This window comes from Trachypithecus francoisi, unplaced genomic scaffold (assembly GCF_009764315.1).
Source record: "Trachypithecus francoisi isolate TF-2019V2 unplaced genomic scaffold, Tfra_2.0 Lachesis_group15, whole genome shotgun sequence".
Classification (NCBI taxonomy): Eukaryota; Metazoa; Chordata; class Mammalia; order Primates; family Cercopithecidae; genus Trachypithecus; species Trachypithecus francoisi.
This window is the reverse complement of record NW_022681460.1, coordinates 103115801-103138627: the sequence shown is the minus strand read 5'-3', so window position 1 is coordinate 103138627 and position 22827 is coordinate 103115801. Positions and strand designations below refer to the sequence as shown.

Sequence of the window (22827 nt, the reverse complement as noted above, 5' to 3'; positions counted from 1 at the left end):
AACGTCTGCTTGAATGGTCCTTGCTCTGCCGGGTACAGTTGGCTACACTTTATTTCATTTCTTTTCTTCTTCTTTTTTTTTTTTTTTGAGACAGAGTCTTGCTGTGTCATCCAGGCTGGAGTTCAGTGGCACGACCTTGGCTCACTGCAACCTCTGCCTCCCCAACTCAAGCGATTCTCTTGCCTCAGTCTCCCGAGTAGCTGGGACTACAGGCGTGTACCACCAGGCCTGGCTAATTCTTGTGTTTTTAGTAGAGATGGGGTTTCGCCATGTTGGCCAGGCTGGTCTTGAACTCCTGACCTCAGGTGAGGTCCCCACCTCTGCCTCCCCAAGTGCTGGGATTACAGGCATCAGCCACCGTGTCCAGACACTTTATTTCATTTCTGTTTCTGAGGTCCATTGCTCTATTCATTAGAAAAGGGGCGGCTTGGAGAGGATTTGCCAACCTTCCCATAATTTCCATCACCATGTCCCCCAAAATGCACAATGTAAGTTTAAAAGTGTAGCAACTGGCCAGGCGTGGTGGCTTACGCCTGTAATCCCAGCACTGTGGGAGGCTGAGGTGGGTGGATTGCCTGATGTCAAGAGTTCTAGACAAGCCTGGCCAACATGGTGAAACCCCGTCTCTACTAAAAATACAAAAATTAGCCGGGCATGGTGCTGTGCACCTGTAATTCCAACTACTCAGGAGGCTGAGGCACAAGAATTGCTTCAACCCAGGAGGCAGAGGTCGCAGTGAGCTGAGATCGCACCATTGTACTCCAGCCTGGGTGACAAGAGCAAGACTCCATCTCAAAAAAAAAAAAAAAAGAAATTAAAAAGAAAAAGAAAAGGACCCAGCAGAGTTACATAAACAGGAGATACTAATCATTTTAAGCGTTGGACTGCAATGTTATAATTATAATCTGGGGTTAAATAGAACCACCTAAATGATTTGCCACTTTTTCTCTCCAGGACCACTATACTGAAATAATCCCCACAACCAAGATTGTATTCATGGTCTTTGATCAGATACACTAATTTCCTCAGGATCCAAGGACTGATGAAGGTTTCTCATGGCTCATAAAGTCCAAATTGGGAATCTTGGTATTTGAATATCAATACTATCTGTAGGCAAGAAAACCGTGACAATATCAGAAAAAAAATGTAGGGAGTGCAGAACTTTCAAATATTTAACTAAATGGCAAGACTTCTTGGCTCTTAAACACCCATATACAGAAAGTAGAGCAATTTCTTGGTACCCTCATTTTAGTATTTCTCAAGTAGACCGAAATACAATGTGATCCTTTCTTTTTTTTTTTTTTTTTTTTTGTCTGTCACCCAGCCTGGAGTGCAGTGGCGCGATCTCAGCTCACTGCAAGCTCCGCCTCCCGGGTTCACGCCATTCTCCTGCCTCAGCCTCCTGAGTAGCTGGGACTACAGGCGCCCGCCACCTCGCCTGGCTAGTTTTTCATATTTTTTAGTAGAGACAGGGTTTCACCGTGTTAGCCAGGATGATTTCGATCTCCTGACCTCGTGATCTGCCCGTCTCGGCCTCCCAAAGTGCTGGGATTACAGGCTTGAGCCACCGCGCCCGGCCTCCTTTTTTTTTTCTTGGAGATGGTGTCTTGCTCTGTTGTCCAGGCTGGAGTGCAGTGGCGTGATCTTGGCTCAATGCAAGCTCCACCTCCCGGGTTCACACCATTCTCCTGCCTCAGCCTCCCGAATAGCTGGGACTACAGGCGCACGCTGCTGCGCCCAGCAAATTTTTTGTAGTTTTAGTAGAGATGGGGTTTCACCATATTAGCCAGGATGGTCTCAGTCTCCTGACCTCATGATTCGCCCGCCTTGGCCTCTCAAAGTGCTGGGATTACAGGCATCAGCCACCGTGCCCAGCCTTTTTTTTGGATGGATCCTCACTCTATCACCCAGGCTGGGGTGTGATCTTGGCTCACTGCAACCTCTGCCTCCTGGGTTCAAGCGATTCTCCTGCCTCAGCCTCTTGAGTAGCTGGGATTACAGATGCCCGCTACCACATCAGCTAATTTTTGTATTTTTAGTAGAGACGAGATTTTGCCATGTTGGCCAGGCTGGTTTCGAACTCCTGACCTCAGGTGATCTGCCCACTTCAGCCTCCCAAAGTGCTGGGATTACAGGCGTGAGCCACGGCGCCCAGCCACAATGTGATGTTTAGCAGTTGGATTGACTTAAATACATTCATGGCATTTAAAATGAAATTTTAATTATTATGATTCCTGAAAAAACAAATGAACTAAAACTCAATTACTTCCTTCAGAACAAAAATGTTACACTAGAATTTCTCCCATCAGATCTCATTTCCTTCATTAAATCTCCCTGGTGAAGAGGATGGATTCCAGAAACCCAGTGCCAACAATGAAATGTCAGCCTCATACTTTGCCCACAAGAGCACACAAGAGCATCATATACCATAGTAGAGATTTATAGGCCTCCTCTTAGCCCCCAGGGAGACTCCTATCAGCTCCTAGCACTATCAGCTGGCTAGGAATGTGTATGCAACACTTCTGAAGCCTTGGAAACCTAGTACAGAACGTACCCATCTTATGATGACTCAACTCTATGATTTTTCAACTTTATGATGGTATAAAAGTGATAATCAGTAGAAACCATACACAATACACACACAACCATTGTTTTTTACTTTTAGTACAGTAGTCATTACATTTGTCAACACTTTATTATAAGATAGGCTTTATGTTAGATGATAATACCAGCATCTTGCTCAGTAAATTGAAGCCAGCTTTTTCAACAGAGAACATTATTAGAATGAAACTAGATGCAAGAACAGGAAGGTAAACACCTGTGTCATATTCAACAAGACTGAACTACGGGGCACGGAATCACATAGTGTTGCAAAATCTTGAACTGGCTAGAGGATAGGATTACAAAAATCACACAGCTATTGCTGGAAAATTATGTCACGCAGAGAACAGACTGGCATGATTATGTATGTGGATTTGTCCTACACAAATCAGATCTTTAAGTGAAACAAGTCTATCTAACCATAGAACCTAGTTTCTATTTTTTTTTTTTTTTTCATTTTTTTGAGACGGAGTCTCGCTCTGTCGCCCAGGCTGGAGTGCAGTGGCCGGATCTCAGCTCACTGCAAGCTCCGCCTCCGGGGTTCACGCCATTCTCCTGCCTCAGCCTCCCGAGTAGCTGGGACTACAGGCGCCCGCCACCTCGCCCGGCTAATTTTTTGTATTTTTAGTAGAGACAGGGTTTCACCGTGGTCTCAATCTCCTGACCTTGTGATCCGCCCGCCTCGGCCTCCCAAAGTGTTGGGATTACAGGCTTGAGCCACCGCGCCCGGCCCATAGAACCTAGTTTCTATGGAAAACAAATCAATTAAGCTAAACTCCCACATTTTAAATGTATATTCATTTATAGAAGCCTGAAAGGACACTGGGGTTACAAATAATTTTGTATTTTAGAGGCTTTCATAATTTAAAAAGTTAACATTACAATTCGTGTTACTAAAATGCAAAAGCAGGTTGGGCATGGCGCCTCATGCCTGTAATCTGAACATTTCGGGAGGCTGAGGCAGGAGGACTTGAGGCCAGGAGTTCAAGGCCAGCCTGGGGAATATAGGGAAAACCCATCTCTATGACATACGTAAAAATTGGCCAGGTATGATGGCATGCCCCTGTAGTCTGAGCTACTTGGGAGGCTGAGGTGGGAGGATGGCCTTGAGCCCAGAAGATTAAGGCTGGAACCGTGATGGCACTAGTGCACTCCAGCCTGGAAACAGTAAGACCATCTCCCCCACTGCCCACACCCAAAAAAGCAAAAGCAGGCTAGAGTCCTCTAACTTGAGGGAGAGCTACAGATCTGTTTTCTTTTTACTCAGTTTTGCTCTGCCACCCAGGCTGGAATGCAGTGGTGTGATCTTGGCTCACTGCAACCTCTACCTCCTGGGTTAAAGTGATTCTCCTGCTTCAGCCTCCCAAGTAGCTGGGATTACAGGGGCCTCCCACCATGCCCGGCTAGTTTTTGTATTTTTAGTAGAGATGGGGTTTCACCATGTTAGCCAGGCTGATTTCAGATCTCCTGGCCTCAAGTGATCTGCCAGCCGTGGCTGGGATGACAGATGTGAGCCACCATGCCCAGAATTTTTTTTTTTTTTTTTTTGACTGGGCCAGGGGAGGGGGCGGCAGGCCAGGGATTGTCTCTGTTGCCCAGGCTGGAGTACAAGATCGTGATCATGGCCCACTGCAGCCTCTACCTCCCAGGTTCAAGCAATCCTCCCACCTCAGCCTCCCAAGTAGCTGGGACCACGGGCATGTGCCAAATACACCCAGCTTATTTTTGCCAGAGATGTGGTTTTGCCATGTTGTCCAGGATGGTCTCAAACTCCTGGGCTCAGGCAATCCACCCAGCCTTCCAAGTGCTGGGATTATGTTAGGAAAAGCTGAGTGTTGGGAGAAGCTGAGGCAGGGCTTGCATGTCTGACACAATGTAAGAGTCTTGGAACATTGCAAGAGTCCGGGATCCAGGGTCTAAAACCCCTTGTGGCCTTTGGAACACCAAGCTCTGTGCTAAAGGGTGGAAGGTTACCCTGATGCACCATAATCTAAGCCCAGGGCATAAAATCCCTCGTGGCTTGGATAGAATCCAGGGTTTGTGGCTCTGGAACGTGTCTAGACTTGCTGGCTCCTTGCTCTCCCAGGATCAATTGTATCTTGAGTTAAAACAACCTGCTCTCCATTATCTCAAGTAGCAGAACAAATGCTAAACCATCACAGCTGTAAATCATGTGCTTAATGCAACGCGCCCTTTCGACCTCCACATTCTCACCACCTGTTTCTTTGTTGGATTACCAATAAATAGCGTGGGCTCCCAGTGCTCAGGGCCTTCGCAGCCTCCACGATGGCGATGGTCCCCGGTCCCACTTCTCTCTCTCAAACTTTTTCTCAATCCTTGGACTCCGCCAGACTTCGTCACCCCCACGACCTGGTGTTGGGTCTGATCACTCCAACAGGGTTACAGATGACATGATCTTTGAAAGCAGTTCAGTCTTTTGCATGCAAGCACATTCCTGCACTGCAGTGAATCTGTAACTTACTACTACAGATGCATACCAATTCACAACCAGTGAAAGGCCAAGTACCTAAAAAGTTTACCGCCTCAGAATATACTTGACAATTGTGGAAACTTCAGCAGTCTACTCTTCCAAGTTTCCTTGGAGTTGTCATACGTAAGCAAGTCCATATGGACTGAGGAATAACGAGGAAGAGGGGAAGGCTTACGGAAGATAAATCACGTTCTTGCCTCCAGGAGGTAGGATTCAATTCAGTGCCTGTATAAATGACTCCATGTTAATTTCCCTTCCCATATGGATGCTAATCCAGTGACTCATAAGCTTAGACCAACAAACTCAGCATGAGAGCCAAGAAACTCATGCTTCTCCTGAATTCCGTAGCTGTATTCTCATACAGCGAGGCCCTCACTGGCCCACTTTGGGGATGACCACAAATGAATGTGATGGGTCACATCATAGACCTCCAGTCAGACCCACGTGATTTGGAAAGCCAACAGTGTCTACTCAGAAGCAAAGCAACGTTATACTTTTTTTTTTTCTGAGACAGAATCTCACACTGTCACCCAAGCTGGAGCACAGTGGGGTGATGGTGGCTCACTGCAGCCTCAACCTCTTGTGCTCCCTTGATCCTTCCACCTCAGCCTGGGAGCACAGGTGCACGCCACCATGCCACACTATTTTTTTTTTTTTTTTAAGAGATGGGGTTTCACCAAGTTGCCCAGGATAGTCCTAAACTCCTGAGCTCAAGCAATCCTCCCACCTTGGCTTCCCGAAGTGCTGAACAACCAAAGAGAAGCACTCTATTTTTCCTCTATTACATTAGCAAACACACAGAAGGACAATTTAAAAATATATTATTATACCCAGGAACATATGTCAGAATTACTTATGGAGGTTTATTATTTTTATTTATTTATTTTTGAGATGGAGTCTCGTTCTGTCATCAGGCTGGAGTGCAGTGGCTCAATCTCGGCTCACTGCAACCTCTGCCTCCCAGGATCAGGCAATTCTCCTGCCTGAGCCTCCCTAGCAGCTGGGATTACAGGCGCTCCCCACCACGCCCAATTAATTTTGGTATTTTTAATAGAGACAGGGTTTCACCATGTTGGCCAGGATGGTCTCAATCTCTTGAACTTATGATCCACCCGCCTCGACCTCCTGAAGTGCTGGGATTACAGGCGTGAGCCACCACGCCTGGACTACTTATGGAGGTTTTAAAAAATCTTGAAGTCCAGGCCTGACGCTTGCAGAAGCTTACAAAGGGGGTCAAGATCTGAGTATTTCTAAAAAGCTCTGGAGGCAGCACTGAAGTTTCCTTCCGGCGAAATCACTGACTAGGTCGACTGGGGTACTTTGGGTTTTTTGGGCCATTTCTTGGGGGTGTGGGAAGCTTTTCTCGCAGATTTGCTAAGAATGGCGAAGAACTTGGCCCCTGGCTTTTTCGGAGTCTGTCTCGCATCTTTTTTCCCCAGTGAAGGATTTGTTTCCTTCACCGCCTCTTCTTTGATCTTTCGCTTCTTCCCTGGGCCTTTCCCTGGGGTCTCTGCAGCTTTTGGGGTCTCAGATGCTGGCAAGGTCTTTCTTTTCTTCCCACGAGGTGTACTGGGATTAGGACTCTTGGTTGGAGACTTCTTTCCTGTGGCATGTTTTTGAATCTAGGGGAAAAAAAAAGAAAGTTTAATACAGAAAAAGCCATGAAACCTGACACTCTAACTCCAGGAGTTACTGTTTTTATTTTTATGTATTATTTTTGAGACAGAGTTTCGCTCTTGCTGCCCATGCTCGAGTGCAATGGCACAATCTCAGCTCACTGCAACCTCCACCGCCCGAGTAGCTGGGATTACAGGCACGTGCCATCACGTCCGGCTCACTTTTTAAATTTTTAGTAGAAACAGGGTTTCACTATGTTGGCCAGGTTGGTCTCGAACGCCTGACCTAAGGTGATCCACCTGCCTTGGCCTCCCAAAGTGCTATGATTACAGGCGTGAGCCACTGTGCCCGGCCAAGTTACTCTTTTTCAGCGCATGGCCAAGGTACTGTTTTTATTAGTTAACCCCCAAAAGGTACACCTCAGTATGACAGAGATAAGCTGTATTTCACTATTAAGAATGAGGGATAGCTGCAGTGGCTCATGTCTGTAATCCCAGCACCATGGGAGGCTGAGGCAGGTGGATCACTTCAGACCAAGAGTTCAAGAGCAGCCTGGTCAACATGGTGAAACCCCATGTCTACAAAAAATACAAAAAGTAGCCGGGCACGGTGGCACATACCTGTGATCCCAGCTACTCAAGAGGTTGAGGCATGAGAATTGCTTGGGCCTGAAAGGTGGAGGCTGCTGTGAGCCGAGATCGTGCCACTGCACTCCAGCCTGGGCAACAAAGTGAGATCTTGTCTCAAAAAAAAAAAAAAAAAAGAATTGTGAAGACCCAGAGGTCTTCCTGGTCCAGTCAGAGGAAAACCACCTTTCCCTACGACTGAGGAGAGGGACTCCTGGAAGCACAGCAGATACACATGGGAGCAAATCCTGAGTCCTCCAACTGTAGCTACACATCCCTGGCACGTGGTGTATTACGGCAGGGGTTCCCAAATTCTCTGTGTAAAAGCCAACTGGTGGCTGGGTGCGGTGGTTCATGCCTGTAATCCCAGCACTTTGGGAGGCTGAGGCGGGCGGATCACTTGAGGCCAGGAGTTTGAGACAAGCCTAGCCAATGTGGCAAAACCCCATCTCTACTAACAACACAAAAATTAGCTGGGCGTGGTGGTGTACGCCTATACTCCCAGCTACTTGGGAGGCTGAGGAAGGAGAATTGCCTGAACCAGGGAGGCAGAGGTTGCAGTGAGCTGAGATCTCACCACTGCACTCCAGCCTGGGTGACAGATTGAGGCTCCATCTTCAAAAAAAACTAAAGCAAAAAAAAAAAAAGCCAACTGGTTGGGGCTAGGTGTGGTGACTCACACTTGTAATCCCAGCACTGTGGCAGGCCGAGGTGGGAAGACTGTTTTGACCCCAGGAGCATAAGACCAGTCTGGGCAATACAGCAAGATTCCATCTCAAAAAAAGAAAAGAAAAGAAAAGAAAAAAAGTACAATAAATCATGATATGATAATCACTTTCCTTGTTCTTTGGGTTCACTCTAGTATTTTTCATCAGCACAGTACCTGCCTGACACAGTAGCCACTGAACCAATCCATTACGAATAGTAAATATTAAAACAATACCTCTACATTTTCATTAGCTGGAGTCGTCTTTCCTATTGGTACCAGCTGTGGAATTTCATCTTCGGATTCATCTGTTGCTTTAACTTGGGCTTTTCCTCTGCCACGTTTTTTCTTCCCGTGCTCTGGGGTCTGTTCCTTCCTCGATTCAGGTTTCTTCACTGTAGTATCACCACTTTCAGGTGCCACATCATCTTTACTAAGAACTGATGCAGACTTCCTAGCCTGCCTCTTCTTTTTCCTCTCCTTTTGTTTTTCAAAATTTCTCTCTCTTCGTTTTCTCCTTGCCTCCTACCAAAAACACCACACAAACATTTTAGCAGGAACAGTTCTGTTGGTTAACAAATGGCATAGATTTACCACTTGCAGTTTTGATTATCCATAAGCCCCTGTATGGACCTTGATCTGTACAGATAACAAACTCCTTAACCAGCACTGGAACCTCAACCGCAGTTTTTGATTCACAGCCAAACATGCATTTTATGCAGTAAATTATATACCGGCATTTCAGAATCTGACTATCTAAAGCACATAGTTAAGAGACTTTTGTGAAACACAGTATGGTTTAGAGAGTGTAAAGAATACTCCTCAGCTGGGCGCGGTGGCTCATGCCTGTAATCACAGCACTCAGGGAGGCTGAGGCAGGAGGATCACTTGAGGTCAGGACTTCGAGATCAGCCTGGCCAACATGGTGAAACCCCATCTCTATTAAAAACACAAAAATTAGCTGGGCATGGTGATGCGTGCCTGTAGTCCCAACTACTCAGGAGGGTGAGGCACAGAGAATCATCTGAACTTGGAAGGCAGGGGTTGTAGTGCGCTGAGATCATGCCACTACACTCCAGCCTGGGCAACAGAGCAAAACTGTCTCAAAAACAAAATTAAAAATTCATTGGACACAATTAACATGGCCAAAGAGAGAAACACTAGATCAGTCTAACAAATAGCAAAAAATTTTCTTTCCTTCCAAAAGCTTCTTTTGCTAGAGTACAAGTAATACTGAAAACCTACAAACCAAGCTCAGGAGGTATCTGTGAGCATAATCTCCCACACCCATGTGCGTGCACATCACGTGAACTGGTGTGTTGAAATCATCCCTAGGCCCAGTCACCATGAATGTAGGTGTACGAGTTTGTACTGTGATCAAACAGCGCCTTTTCTAGGGGTGGCTCTTGCCTGTCACTCTTTTCCCTGAGCTGTCAGGATTAAACTCCAGCCACCTACAACCCTGGATGGGAATAACTGGGTAAATAATTATGTCAATCCCTTTTATTACTGTTTCAAATGTATATATAGCTCACATTTATTTCAATGTTTTAAGCGTTTTGGTCTTTAGACGTATGGTGAAGTTATCAACGACTGGAAATATGTGGTAAGAACTTAACTGAGGCCCCCTCAAAAGCCAGTTAATCCAGGCCAGGCATAGTAGCACGTGCCTGTAATCCCAGCACTTTGGGAGGCCAAGGCAGGCAGGTCGCCTGAGCACAAGAATTCAAGATCAGCCTGAGAAACAGGGAGACCATGTCTGTACAAAAAAAAAAAAAATTTAAAAATTAGCTGGGCGTGGTGGAGCATGCCTGCAGCCCCAGCTACTCGGAAGGCTGACACAGGATTGTCTGAGCCCCGGAGGTCAAGGCTTCAGTAAGCCTTGATTGCATCACTGGGCTCCGGCCTGGGGAACAGAGTGAGACACTGTCTCTCTAAACAAAACCAGCAAGCACTGGATCTAACAAAAGTTAAAAACACTCCCAATTTATCAATAAATACAAGATATTTCTATCTTAACCTGCATTACTGATACTAGTATCAGCTACTTCATGTCAAGTGACAAAAGCACAACCACCAGAAAACCAGAAGCCGACAACTGGAGAGTCAGGCAGGGATGATGCTCTACTTCTCTCTCCTAGGGACTGAGTTTACACCCTTCATTATTCATTCTATAAGTATTTAAAATTCTACTAACTTTTTTCCGCTTATTAAGCATAGATCTTTTGGTGGCTTCATCCCAATTGCTGACAAATGAGGAAAAGATGGGAAGGGCAGCCGATTTATCAGTTTTCACAAACAGGAGTTTCACGCTCTCCCACTTCTGAAACAAAGAAAAGAGTAACATCGTCTACATATAGTTTTCTTTTAAATGAACAATCATCTACATATACTTTGTTTCTTTTAAATGAACAATCAATTGATGCGCCTGCAATACTGTACCTCTGGTAATTTTTCTGAAAGTCCTTTGGTGACAGCAACAATGTTTTCAATGATGTGCTCAATTTGCATTCCAATGTGACCGATACGTATAGCACTGAAATTTAAAAGAGTATTAGACAAGATTTTAAAAAACCTTTTTTCAAAATAAACCAGACAGGTATATGAAAAATATAAATACGTAACTCTCAAGTTTTCTTTCTTTTTTTTCTTTTAAAAAGGTAGAAACATTAAGCCTGGGCAACATGGCAAAATCCTGTCTCTACCACACTAACAAAAATTAACTGGGCATGGTGGTACATGCCTGTAATCCCAGTTACTCAGGATGCTAAGGCAGAAAAATCACCTGAGCGGCCGGGCGCGGTGGCTCAAGCCTGTAATCCCAGCACTTTGGGAGGCCGAGACGGGCGGATCACGAGGTCAGGAGATCAAGACCATCCTGGCTAACACAGTGAAACCCCGTCTCTACTAAAAATACAAAAAACTAGCCGGGCGAGGTGGCGGGCGCCTGTAGTCCCAGCTACGCGGGAGGCTGAGGCAGGAGAATGGCGTGAACCCGGGAGGCGGAGCTTGCAGTGAGCTGAGATCCGGCCACTGCACTCCAGCCCGGGTGACAGAGCAAGACTCCGTCTCAAAAAAAAAAGGAAAATCACCTGAGCCCAGGAGCTCAAGGCTACATTGAGCCCAGATCCGGCAACTACACTCCAGCCTGGGTAACAGAGCAAAACAGTCTGAAAAACAACAACAACAACAAAAACCCATTAAAATCTTTAGGTTCTAAATATATTTTATTTCATTTTTGAGACAGTGTTTTCTTGTTGCCCAGGCTGACGTGCAGTGGCACAATCAACGTACTGTGCTTAACCGGAGTGGCTGGGACTACATGCAGCCCAGTGGATTTTTGTATTTTTTATTTTATTTTATTTTTTTGAGATGGAGTCTCGCTCTGTCGCCCAGGCTGGAGTGCAGTGGCCAGATCTCGGCTCACTGCAAGCTCCGCCTCCGGGGTTCCCGCCATTCTCCTGCCTCAGCCTCCCAAGTACCTGGGACTACAAGCGCCCGCCACCTCGCCCGGCTAGTTTTTTGTATTTTTTAGTAGAGACGGGGTTTCACCGTGTTAGCCAGGATGGTCTCGATCTCCTGACCTCGTGATCCGCCCGTCTCGGCCTCCCAAAGTCCTGGGATTACAGGCTTGAGCCACCGCGCCCGGCCTGGATTTTTGTATTTTTTGTAGAGATGGGTTCTCACTCCTGAGCTCAAGTGATCCACCAGGCTGCTCTTGAACTCCTGGGCTCAAGTGATCCTCCTGCCTTGGCCTCCCAAAGTGCTGGGATTACAGGCATGAGCCACCATGCCTGGCCTAAATGTATTTTAAAGGAAGATTATCATCTTTCATGTACTAGAAATTCCTTCTACCTAAAGTAAAATGTCACATCATGAGGGGGTGATTTTTTTTTTTTGAGATGGAGTCTTGCTCTGTCGCCCAGGCTGAAGTGCAGTGACGTGATCTCGGCCCACTACAACCTTCGCCTCCTGGGTTCAAGCAATCCTCCTGCCTCAGCCTCCCTAGTAGCTGAGATTACAGGCACACATCACCACGCACAGCTAATTTTTTTTCTTTTTTTGAGATGGAGTTTCGCTCTTGTTGCCTAGGCTAGAGTGCAATGGTGTGATCTTGGCTCACCACAACCTCCACCTCCTGAGTTCAAGTGATTCTCCTGCCTTAGCCTCCCGAGTAGCTGGGATTACAGGCATGTGCCACCACGCCCGGCTAATTTTTTGTATTTTTTTTTTTTTTTTTTTTGAGACGGAGTCTCGCTCTGCCACCCAGGCTGGAGTGCAGTGGCCGGATCTCAGCTCACTGCAAGCTCCGCCTCCCGGGTTCCCGCCATTCTCCTGCCTCAGCCTCCCGAGTAGCTGGGGCTACAGGCGCCCGCCACGTCGTCCGGCTAGTTTTTTTTTTTTTTGTATTTTTTAGTAGAGACGGGGTTTCACCGTGTTAGCCAGGATGGTCTCGATCTCCTGACCTCGTGATCCGCCAGTCTCGGCCTCCCAAAGTGCTGGGATTACAGGCTTGAGCCACCGTGCCCGGCCAATATTTTTTTTTTTTTTAAAGTAGAGACGGGGTTTCTCCATGTTGGTCAGGCTGGTCTCAAACTCCTGACCTCAGGTGATCTACCTGCCTTGGCCTCTCAAAGTGTTGGGACTACAGGCTTGAACTACTGCGCACAGCCTAATTTGTATATTTTTAGTAGGGATGGGGTTTCACCGTGTTGGCCAGGCTGGTCTTGAACACCTGACCTCCAGTGATCCACCCACCTCAGTCTCCCAAAGTGCTGGGATTACAGGCGTGAGCCACCATACCCAGCTGAGGGGGTGATTAAAGAGCTGGTAGCACCTGGCTGTGACGCTAAGCAGCATTGGGAGGCAGGGGCAGAGCAGGTTCTACCTTTATCTTAGACAAACCCATGTTGTTGAGTCTGCCTTCAAGCTGTTCTAAGGGGAGCTACCTCCAGGAGCGTCACCTGCTCTCTCTATAGTTCTACTGCTCCACCCAGCTGCCATGTTCAAGAATAAACAGTCGTTGTCCCTGGTGGAACAGTGTCTTTCAGCTACAATCAAGATCACCCCTTCAGGTGAAACAGAGTGCAGGCAGAAGCCCAGTGAGAAGCCTGGAGGGCTCCGCGCTGGGGCCAGAAGGAAGGCTCACTGTCGGCACAGTGTCTGCGGAATGAGGATGAGACAGGCTGTTGCTCCTCTCTCTCTTCAGCCAAAGACTGGGTACTGCCCATTCCCTGTGCTTGTTACCACCTGCCTGGAAGCACACCTGAGCATCCCAGACAGAATGATGGTGAGGGGGTAAGAAGGGAGAGGAACAGAAGTGGAAGAGGAAAATAAATTACTATGCTGGGGAAAGGTAAGAGAGGAAATGAAAGAATGATTTCTTTTTTTCTCAGTTGTCTGCAACTTTCTTTAAGCTGTTGCTTTTGCCTTGGAAGATCCCCAGTGGCAGGAGACTGCTGCTCCTTTACCTGCCTTCCTGGTGCCATCTCCTCCTCCCAGATACTCATGGGGCCCATAAACACGGCCTGACTTCTGGCCAACCAGTTCCATGAGCCACTGCTTTGACATCCGCCTTTAACCAAAGGGACAAGGGTGCAAGCCCCGTGGCTAACTCTTCTCAGCTACTTCATTACACCTGATTTAAGGGCTTCCCAGAGGCACGCAGAAGACAACGCCAGAGACCACCTGTCCTGCCCATCCGCACCCTGCTCTGCTCTACCTGGAGACACTCTGCTGGGGTCAGGCATTCCTGGTGAGCAGAGGCCAGAAATCTGTGTTTTCTGCCGAGTGTGACCACTGGGTATGCATGGAACCTGGGGAATGTCTGGGTGGAAGAGCGGTGGCCTACAGCTCTGTCCTACTGGCAGCTCCACACCGCAGTCAGCAAGGTGGAGGACTTCATAAAATGTATTTTCAATACATTTAAAACCTGCCCTACCCCCAAGCTGGTACACTGCCAAGAATACAAACTTAACCCATTTCTCAGCCTAATAAAAGAGCCTGAGCCACATCCTCTGCTCAGCCAGAGGTCAGAAGCAATCACTGACCTAAAACATCTGTTCCAGTAGATAAGACTAGGTATGGGGGCTCCGCCTAGCTGAGTATCCTGAGTAAGGTTAAACCAATACAACAACACAGACACCAAACAGGCGGATGAACAGGATAAATGCTGAATTCATTTAATAGAAAGTTGAACCAAGAATGAGGTGGATCTTCACTTTAAGGGGTAATATGATGCTTTTAAAGGACAATTTGAGGCCAGGCGTGGTGGCTCACGTCTATAATCTCAACACTTTGGGAGGCCAGGACGGGAGGACCAGTTTTGTCCAGGGGTTTAAGTCCAGATGGGGCAACATAGTGAGACCCTGCCTCTACAAAACATTGAAAAATTAGCCAGGTATGGTGGCTTGTGCCTGTAGTCCCAGCTACTCAAGAGGCTGAGGTGGGAGGATTGCTTGAGCCAAGGAGTTGGAGGTTGCAGTGAACTGTGATTGCACCAGAGTGCAGTAGCACGATAAATAGAGGACAAGCTGAAAGCCCAGAGCTAGTCATGTTCTCCAAGCATTCATCTTACTCTCTTTGCTTTCCTTAGTATCTGGAGCTGCCCTGTTCAACGCAGTGACCATCAGCCACTAGCCACATGTGCCTATTTTAAATTTAAAATTCAGTTCCTGACACAGTAGCCACATTTCAAGTGCTCAATAGCTACATACAAGTAGTGCCTACTGTAGTGCCTACTGTACTAAACATTTTTTTCTTTTTTCATTTAAAGACACTCTTGCTCTGTCATTTAGGCTGGAGGACAGTGACAAGAACATGCCTCACTGCAGTCTTGACCTCGTGGGCTCAAGTGATCTTCCTGCCTCAGCCTCCCGTGTAGCTGGGAGCACATGGATGCAGCACTACACCTGGCTAATGTTCTTGATTTTTCTGTAAGTGGGGAAGGGGGTCTCACTATGTTGCCCAAGCTGGACTTGAACTCCTGGGCTCAAGTGATCCTCCTGCCTCGGCCTCCCAAAGTACTGGGATTACAGGCATAAGCCACTGCACCTGACCTGAGAACTGATCACTTCTGAGGAACAGATTTTAGTTTTAAAAAAGGATCTGGAGCCATTAACAAAATCTTTTCAAAAAGTATATAAAATCATTGTCAAATACAAGATTAAAGGAGGCACACATGAATGCCTTTTACCTACCTGCAAGAACCGCTTTTAGAAATGTTTAAGACCGTTCCACCTACACAGTCATTGATCTCTCTTGATAAATTCTTGGACAGAAGGTTTACAGATACTGGAACTCTATAAAAAACACACGGGCATTCAGAACACAATGCTTACACACCTAGAAACTTCACGCTGCTAAAGTCCCGTCATTACTAAGAAACTTACTTCTTTCTTTGATAGAAATGTCTCCCAATGAGTGAGGGTAAGAGCCGCCTAATTCTGGCATCAGTAATGAAGAAGTCAAAACTGCTCAGAAGGCGGAGCTTGGCTTCATAGGATTTATATTCCTTCTTTAGAGTTTGGAGGGAGATAATCTAGGAAGTATAGAGAAGAATAAAAACAAAAAGTTAGGAATCTAAACAAGAAATACTTAGGCAACAATTTGTATTTGGATTAAAAAATGTCCTAGAGCCATGCCTCTTATACTTTAATGAACACATGAGTGCCTAAAACATGCCAGGCACTATGCTACATGCTGGAGACACTGACACAAATGAGAAAAGGCCCCAGCTAAAGAAACTTAGATACAGGTTGGCAACATATATATATTGTTCTATATATGTCGCTGTATGTGCTCACGCCTGTTAACACCAGCACTTTGGGAGGCCGAGATGGGGGGGATCACCAGAGGTCAGGAGTTCAAGACCAGCCTGGCCAACATATTGAAACCTCGTCTCTACAAAAATATAAAAATTAGCCAGGCATGATGGCGAGTGCCTGTAATTCCAGCTATTCGAGCGGCTGAGGCAGGAGAATAGCTTGAACCCAGGAGGTAGAGGTTGCAGTGAGCCAAGGTCCTGCCATTGCATTCCAGCCTGGGCAACAGAGTGAGACTCCAAACAAACAAACAAAAAAACTTAGATACCTTAGATCCAACGGGTAATAAAGACAAGTACACCAACTACAAAACAGCAAATCAGAGAAAAACAAGATGCTGTGGAAGTACAGAGGAATGACACGAGCCACCTCTTTTATAATTTGCAAGATACAAAAGCTACTGATGTACATGCCACCACAAATTAAATTAAAAAGAGAAAAGCAGAAGAAAAATACTAGGAAATATAGCAATGTATTTGTGACATCATTTTGACTGAATTAAATCCTCCTGAAAATATTAACCAGGCTTCCTACCTGAGAAATGGTTTTAATTCCATGCTTGTTTAAAAGCTTTCTATAAAACTGTTCTGTCTTTTCAGGAGTTGAATTCGGTTCGTCCTTCGTAAATAAACAGATATCTTCTGAATCTGATCGAATGCTATGAGGCAAGGTCCTACAAAATATGTGAAAAGAAACCGAGGAAAGCATTATTACACACATTATGCATGTTTGTATCACATAGAATACACAATAAACTTAGTGTCATTTAAATAACCTTTAGTCATGCTAGTTAAGCAAATATTGCACCAAAAACAACATTTAAAAATACATTTTATGGCCAGTAGTAGTGGCTCAAGCCTGTAATCCCAGCACTTTAGGAGGCCAAGGCGTATGCATCACCTGAGGTCAGGAGTTCGAGACCAGCCGGCCAACATGGTGAAACCAAGTTTCTACTGAAAGTGGAAAAAAATTAGCCAGGGGCGGTGGTGGGCGCCTGTAATCCCAGCAACTTGAGAATATGAGGCAGGAGAATCGCTTGAACCCGGGAGGTGGAGGTTGCAGTGAGCCAAGATGGCACCACTGGACTCCAGCCTCGGTAACAAGAGGCAAATTCCGTCTCAAAAAGCAAAAACCAAAACAAAAAACAAAACTCACTTTCAATGGCAAATAAATCACAGATACACACAGGCCCAAATATCAATTAACACTTGGGATATAGCAAGAATTAAAATATACTCAAAGACATCCAAATTCTTGCATATGTAATTATTATTATATATCTGTTGCAGTATGTGCACACGTACTCTAATGTGCTATAATAACCTAGCTTAATCAGGACAGGCCTGGTTCAGAATTTTACCTTCTCTAAAACTCTTAACTCCATAAACAGAATAACTCTTTCTTCTTTTCTTTTTTTTGAGACAGGGTTTTGCTCAGTCGGCAAGGCCGGAGTGCAGTGGTGTGACCATAGCTCACGACAGCCTCCAGCACAGTTGAGACTCCAGGTGCATACCAGTTGGGTGTAGGCCCAGCTAACTTTTGTATTTTTTGCAGAGACAGGGTTTCGCTGCATAGCCTACACTGGTCTTGAATTTGTGGGCTCACTCAATTCACCTGCCTCACTCTCCCAAATTGCTGAGATTATAGCTCGGCCAACCTTTTTTTTTTTTTTGAGATGGGAGTCTCACTGTTGCCCAGGCTGGAGTCTCTGCAACCTCTGCCTTCTGGGTTCAAATGATTCTTGTGCTTCAGCCTCCCAAGCAGCTGGGATTACAGATGCCCACCATCACGTCTGGCTAATTTTTGTATTTTTAGTAGAGATGGGGTTTCGCCATGTTGGTCAGGCTGATCTCAAACTCCCAGGCCTCAAGTGATCCACCTACCTTACCTCCCGAAGTGCTGGGATTACAGTGATGAGACACTGTGCCCAGCACAACATAACTTTTAAGAAGTGAAACAGGCCGGGCGCGGTGGCTCAAGCCTGTAATCCCAACACTTTGGGAGGCCGAGATGGGCGGATCTCAAGGTCAGGATATCGAGGCCATCCTGGCTAACAAGGTGAAACCCCGTCTCTACTAAAAAATACAAAAAACTAGCTGGGCGAGGTGGCGGGCGCCTGTAGTCCCAGCTACTCGGGAGGCTGAGGCAGGAGAATGGCATGAACCCGGGAGGCGAACCTTGCAGTGAACTGAGATTCGGCCACTGCACCCCAGCTTGGGCGACAGGGTGAGACTCCGTCTCAAAAAGAAAAAAAAAAATTGAAACAGGCCGGGCACGGTGGCTAAAGCTTGCAAGCTCAACACTTTGGGAGACTGAGAGGGAGGACTGCTTGAGCCTGAGTTCGAGATCAGCCTGGAGAACACAGTGAAACCTCATCTCCGTCATCTCTACAAAAAATTTCAAAATTAGCTGGGCATGGTGGCATACACCTATAGTCCCAGCTACTTGGGAGGTTGAGGTGGGAGGATCACTTGAGTCACCTCAGGGAGGTCGACGTTGCAGTGAACACAGATCTCACTACTGCACTCCAGTTAGGCAACAGCACAAAACCCTGTCTCTAAAAAAAAAAAAAAAAAAAAGAGAGAGAGAGATAAAAGAATCGAAACCAAAAACATGGAATAAACCAAGAGGGACTAGCAAACACAATTATGCCACATCTTACAGAAAATAAAATAAGAGGGTTTAACTCATTTCTTATGCTTACAACCTATGTTCTGAAGCATTTTGTATAATCACCATGGATTTTTTCATAGAAAGGATTTCACTGGAGTTTTTAGTAGTCTCTGTACAAAGGAATAAATTGTAGCCCCAAAGAATTTTTGCTTGACATGGAAAGATAACGGTTTCTAATAAAAATTAAAAGAAATAGAAGCTGTTTAACTTATTCCACCTTTATTCTTTCAAACACCAGGTTTTCAATTCAACAGATCTGATTACGTTAGCTGTTCACCAAGCTCTAAGAAAACTGGTGAAATTTTTTTTTTTTTGAGACAGAGTCTTGCTCTGTCATCCAGACTAGAGTGCAGTGGCCAGATCTAAGTTCACTGCAAGCTCTGCTTCCCAGGTTCACGCCATTCTCCTGCCTCAGCCTCCCGGAGTAGCTGGGACTACAGGCGCCCGTCACCATGGCCGGCTAATTTTTGTGTGTCTATGTGTGTGTGTGTGTGTTTTTTTTTTTTTTAGTAGAGACTGGGTTTCACCGTGTTAGCCAGGATGGTCTCGATCTCCTGACCTTATAATCTGCCCGCCTCAGCCTCCCAAAGTGCTAGGATTACAGGCGTGAGCCACTGCGCCTGGCCAAAAACTGGTGAAATTTCTAGAAAATTTTAGCACATCTGAATTCCTACAGTTCTTTTATTTTTATTTTTTTGAGACGAGTCTTGCTCTGTTGCCTAGGCTGGAGTGCAATGGAGAGATGTCCGCTCGCTGTGATCTCCGCCTCCCAGGTTCAAGCAACTCTCCTGCCTCAGCCTCCCCAGTAGCTGAGATTACAGGCACCCACCATCATGTCCAGCTAATTTTTGTATTTTTGGAGAGACGGGGTTTTACCATGTTGGCCAGGCTGGTCTTGAACTCCTGATCTCAGGCGATCCGCCCACCTTGGCCTCCCAAAGTGCTGGGATTAGAGGTGTGAGCCACCACGCCAAACCTCTATGGTTCTTTCAGACATAATTGTTTTACTTCATGTCAGATTTTTATTATAAGTTTGCAAAGTTTCCATTAGAAACTACGATGGAATTGTTCGAGTTACAAAGAATGAACAAGCAGATAAAAACAGCAAAGGTAGAAAATCACAACTTACAATCTGACTCTCAGTTCTTTACTTGGAATTTTCCATAATACCACCATTAAAAATAAATTTTCACTCTCATTCAAAAGCAACCCGTAATTGTTTTTCCTGGACTTGCAATGTGTCAAGAGCGCATCCACTGCCTTTCTAACCTGCAAAGTGAAGATTGACAAATAAGTGAAATGTTCTCACAATAACTTACACAAGTAAGTGAAATGTTCTCAATCTAATTTAGCATTTGTCCCTTCTCACACCTATTTTTCCCTTCCAACTTCAATTACAAGGGGTAACCTCCATAACCGTATCCATGAGGATGTTGCAATTTATATTCAGAAAAATCTAAGAATCCATCAAACACGCCTAAGTATCCACTTCCAGCACTGTCTGCAGGACGCCTCTTCTACTTAAGAGATAGGGCCAGAGGAAAACGTGCCTCTCCTGCCGTCAACGATGAAAGCAGTAATCCCACGAAAAGCGCAAAGCGACATCCATTTAGCATTTACTGAGCACTCTCGTTTTTTTTTTTGAGACAGAGTCTCGCTGTTGTCGCCCGAGCTGGAAGGAAATGGCAGGATCTCGGCTCACTGAAACCCCCGTCTCTCAGGTTCCAGTAATTCTCCTGCCTCAGCCTCCCGAGTAGCTGGGATTACAGGCGCCCGCCACCACCCCCAGCTAGTTTTTGTATTTTTAGTAAAGACGGGGTTTCACCATGTTGGCCAGGCTGGTCTCGAACTCCTGATCTCAGGTGATCTACCCCCTCGGCCTCTCAAAATGCTGGGGTTACAGGCGTGAGCCACCGCGCCCGGTCTACTGAGTACCTTCTCACCACGTGCCAGGCCCCTGGCCAAAGCGCTTTACACGCATTACTTCTCCCGATCCTGGATAGCGGGGAGTGGAAGGACCCATTTTAAATACGGGTAGCAGACCTGCAAAACTAAACGACTCGGTCAACGGCTAACGACAGGGAAGCTAAGCCAGGTCGCCAGGTCGATCTCGTCTAGCTCCACGGTACGCTTGCAACCCAATTCAAGAGCGCCAGGCCGCAGGACCGGGGAAAGCAGGCGCCCACCCAGGTGTTTAAAGGGGGGAGACAGTTGAGGTACACGGCCCGCAAGCGACCGTCCCACAGCCACCGGGAAGTGCGCCGAGCATGCACTCGGGTTCCGGCACCCTGCGCCTCACGAGGTCACCGCCACCCCGCCTCCAAGCCACCCTCCCCAGAAACCACTCACTTGCTCTTTGTCCAGCTGCTTCCGTGCTGTCGGGGTCCCTGGAGTTGAGGCGGAGGTTGCAGTCGCGGCTGAAGAAGACGGCGGCGCGGAGGCCAAGTCCTCCATCTTGGTTTCACCTCGTGAAGACGCGCGTGTGAAACCCCGCGGCTGGCTTCTGCTGCGCACGCGCGAGCGAGCCCCGGACCCGGAAGCAAGGGGGCGGGAACAGTGCCTCTGTGCGTCATTTCCGGGCGAGCGTAGGGTTTCGGACTTACGGGCGGTGAGTGGTGTCAGAGTCCGTTCCTTGAGGAGGCACCTGCTCTTCCGCTCTTCTTCCGCTTTCCATGAGGTGTGACTAGTAGCTTGGGTATCCCCTCAATCTTACACGATAGAAATCAAGAAAGCACCTTGAGGCGGGAGAAGAGTCCCGTCAGGAGGCCCAATGGGGTCCCCCACACTCCACGGTCCCCGCCTCCGGGAAGGCCGCGCGTGGCGTGGGCAGAGAGCGGAATCGTGGCTCTGCTGCCCACCTGCCGTTTGACTTTAGGCGATGCCAACCCCAGGCTGGTGAGGAGTCCATGAAATATAAGGCGCGGGAGCCACCCGGCGCGTCGTTAAGCAGCGTGAGGGACCGAAAGATGAGTCTGAGCCAATCTCTTAGCTTCTGGTCTCGCAGAGAGGCGGGAGGTAAGATCCTATACAAAAAAGCGTGGCTGCCCGTGCGCGTGGCTGGCGCCTGGAATCCTAGCGCTTTGGGAGGCCGAGGCGAGGGATTCCAGGAGTTGGAGAGCAGCCCGTGCAGTATACGAGACCCCATCTCTCCAAAAAATATAAAGATTAGCTGGCGTGGTGGTGCGCGCCAGTAGTACCAGCTACTTGGGAGGTGGAGGATGGAGGATCTTGAGCCCAGGAATTCGAGGCTCAGTGAGTTCTGATCCGCGCCGCTGCACTCCAGCGTAGGCAGTAGAGCGAGACCTTGTCGCTAAACAAAGCAGCAAGTAAGAGCGGAGGCTGGATAACTGACAAATGGAATACCTTAGAACAGGGGAGTCCAATCTTTTGGCTTCCATGGGCCACAGTGGAAGAAGAATTGTCTGGGCCCACATAGAAAATACATTAACACTAATGATAGCTGATAAGCTTAAAAAAATATTTTAAAAATCTCATAATGCTTTAAGAAAGTTTACGAATTTCTGTTGGGCTGTATTCAAAACCTGGCCTCCAGGGCCACACGCGGCCCTTAGGCAGAGCAGGATTGCTTGGTAATGTCTTCCTCCCACTCCACCCACCTCCCCAGAGGTACCCTTACCAGTGTCTCCTGGAACCTTCCAGAGATGTTCTAGGCATGTTTAGGAGATACTTCTCCTTTCTCTTTTTGGATGGGTTTAATTAATTTCTTTTTTCCTTTTTTTTTTTTTTGTAACAGTCTCACTGTCGCCCAGGCTGGAGTGCAGTGATCTCGTCTCACTGCAATCTCCCCATTTTGGATTCAAACAGTTCTCTTGTCTCAGCCTCCCGAGTAGCTGGAACTACAGGCGCGCGCCACCACCACGCCCGGCTACCTTTTTTTTTTTTCCAGACGGAGTTTCACTCTTGTTGCCTAGGCTGGAGTTCAATGGCAGATCTCAGCCCACCGCAACCTCCGCCTCGCGGTTCAAGCTATTCTCCTGCCTCAGCCTCCCCAGTAGCTGAGATTACAGGCGTGCACCATCACGCCGATCACGCCTGGCTAATTTTGTATTTTTAGTAGAGACGGGGTTTGTCCATGTTGGCCAGGCTGGTCTCGAACTCCTGACCTCAGGTGATCCACTCGCCTTGGCCTCCGAAAGTGCTGGGATTGCAGGAGTGAGCCACTGTGCCCAGCCATTTTTTTTTTTTTTTTTTTTTTTTTTTTAAGAAACGGAGACTTGCTCTGTCACTCAGGCTGGAGTGTAGTAGCGTGACTATAGCTTAACTGCAGTT

The 22827-nt window shown here is 47.0% G+C and overlaps 1 protein-coding gene and 2 long non-coding RNA genes across 3 annotated transcripts in view; 1 reads left to right on the top strand and 2 right to left on the bottom strand.

Moving 5' to 3' along the window:
* Window positions 1-2199: 2199 nt before the first annotated feature.
* Window positions 2200-3972, bottom strand: LOC117097951. Its single transcript, XR_004443107.1, has 2 exons — window positions 3342-3972; window positions 2200-3029 (listed from the first exon to the last, which is right to left on the bottom strand). It is a non-coding gene; the product is annotated as an uncharacterized LOC117097951 (long non-coding RNA).
* A 1924-nt stretch (window positions 3973-5896) lies between these two features.
* On the bottom strand, window positions 5897-21058 carry RSL1D1 (ribosomal L1 domain containing 1). Its single transcript, XM_033236494.1, has 9 exons — window positions 20887-21058; window positions 19667-19806; window positions 16399-16537; window positions 15433-15581; window positions 15241-15342; window positions 10484-10577; window positions 10239-10364; window positions 8279-8566; window positions 5897-6714 (listed from the first exon to the last, which is right to left on the bottom strand). The coding sequence occupies exons 1-9, from the start codon at window positions 20989-20991 to the stop codon at window positions 6394-6396; spliced, it is 1464 nt and encodes a 487-aa protein (XP_033092385.1). The 5' UTR covers window positions 20992-21058; the 3' UTR covers window positions 5897-6393.
* Window positions 21059-21076: 18 nt separating this feature from the next.
* Window positions 21077-22827, top strand: part of LOC117097952 — a 41584-nt gene continuing 39833 nt past the window's right edge. Inside the window, exon 1 of the long non-coding RNA XR_004443108.1 lies at window positions 21077-21216. This is a non-coding gene — a long non-coding RNA (uncharacterized LOC117097952). The remainder of the gene's footprint in view (window positions 21217-22827) is intronic.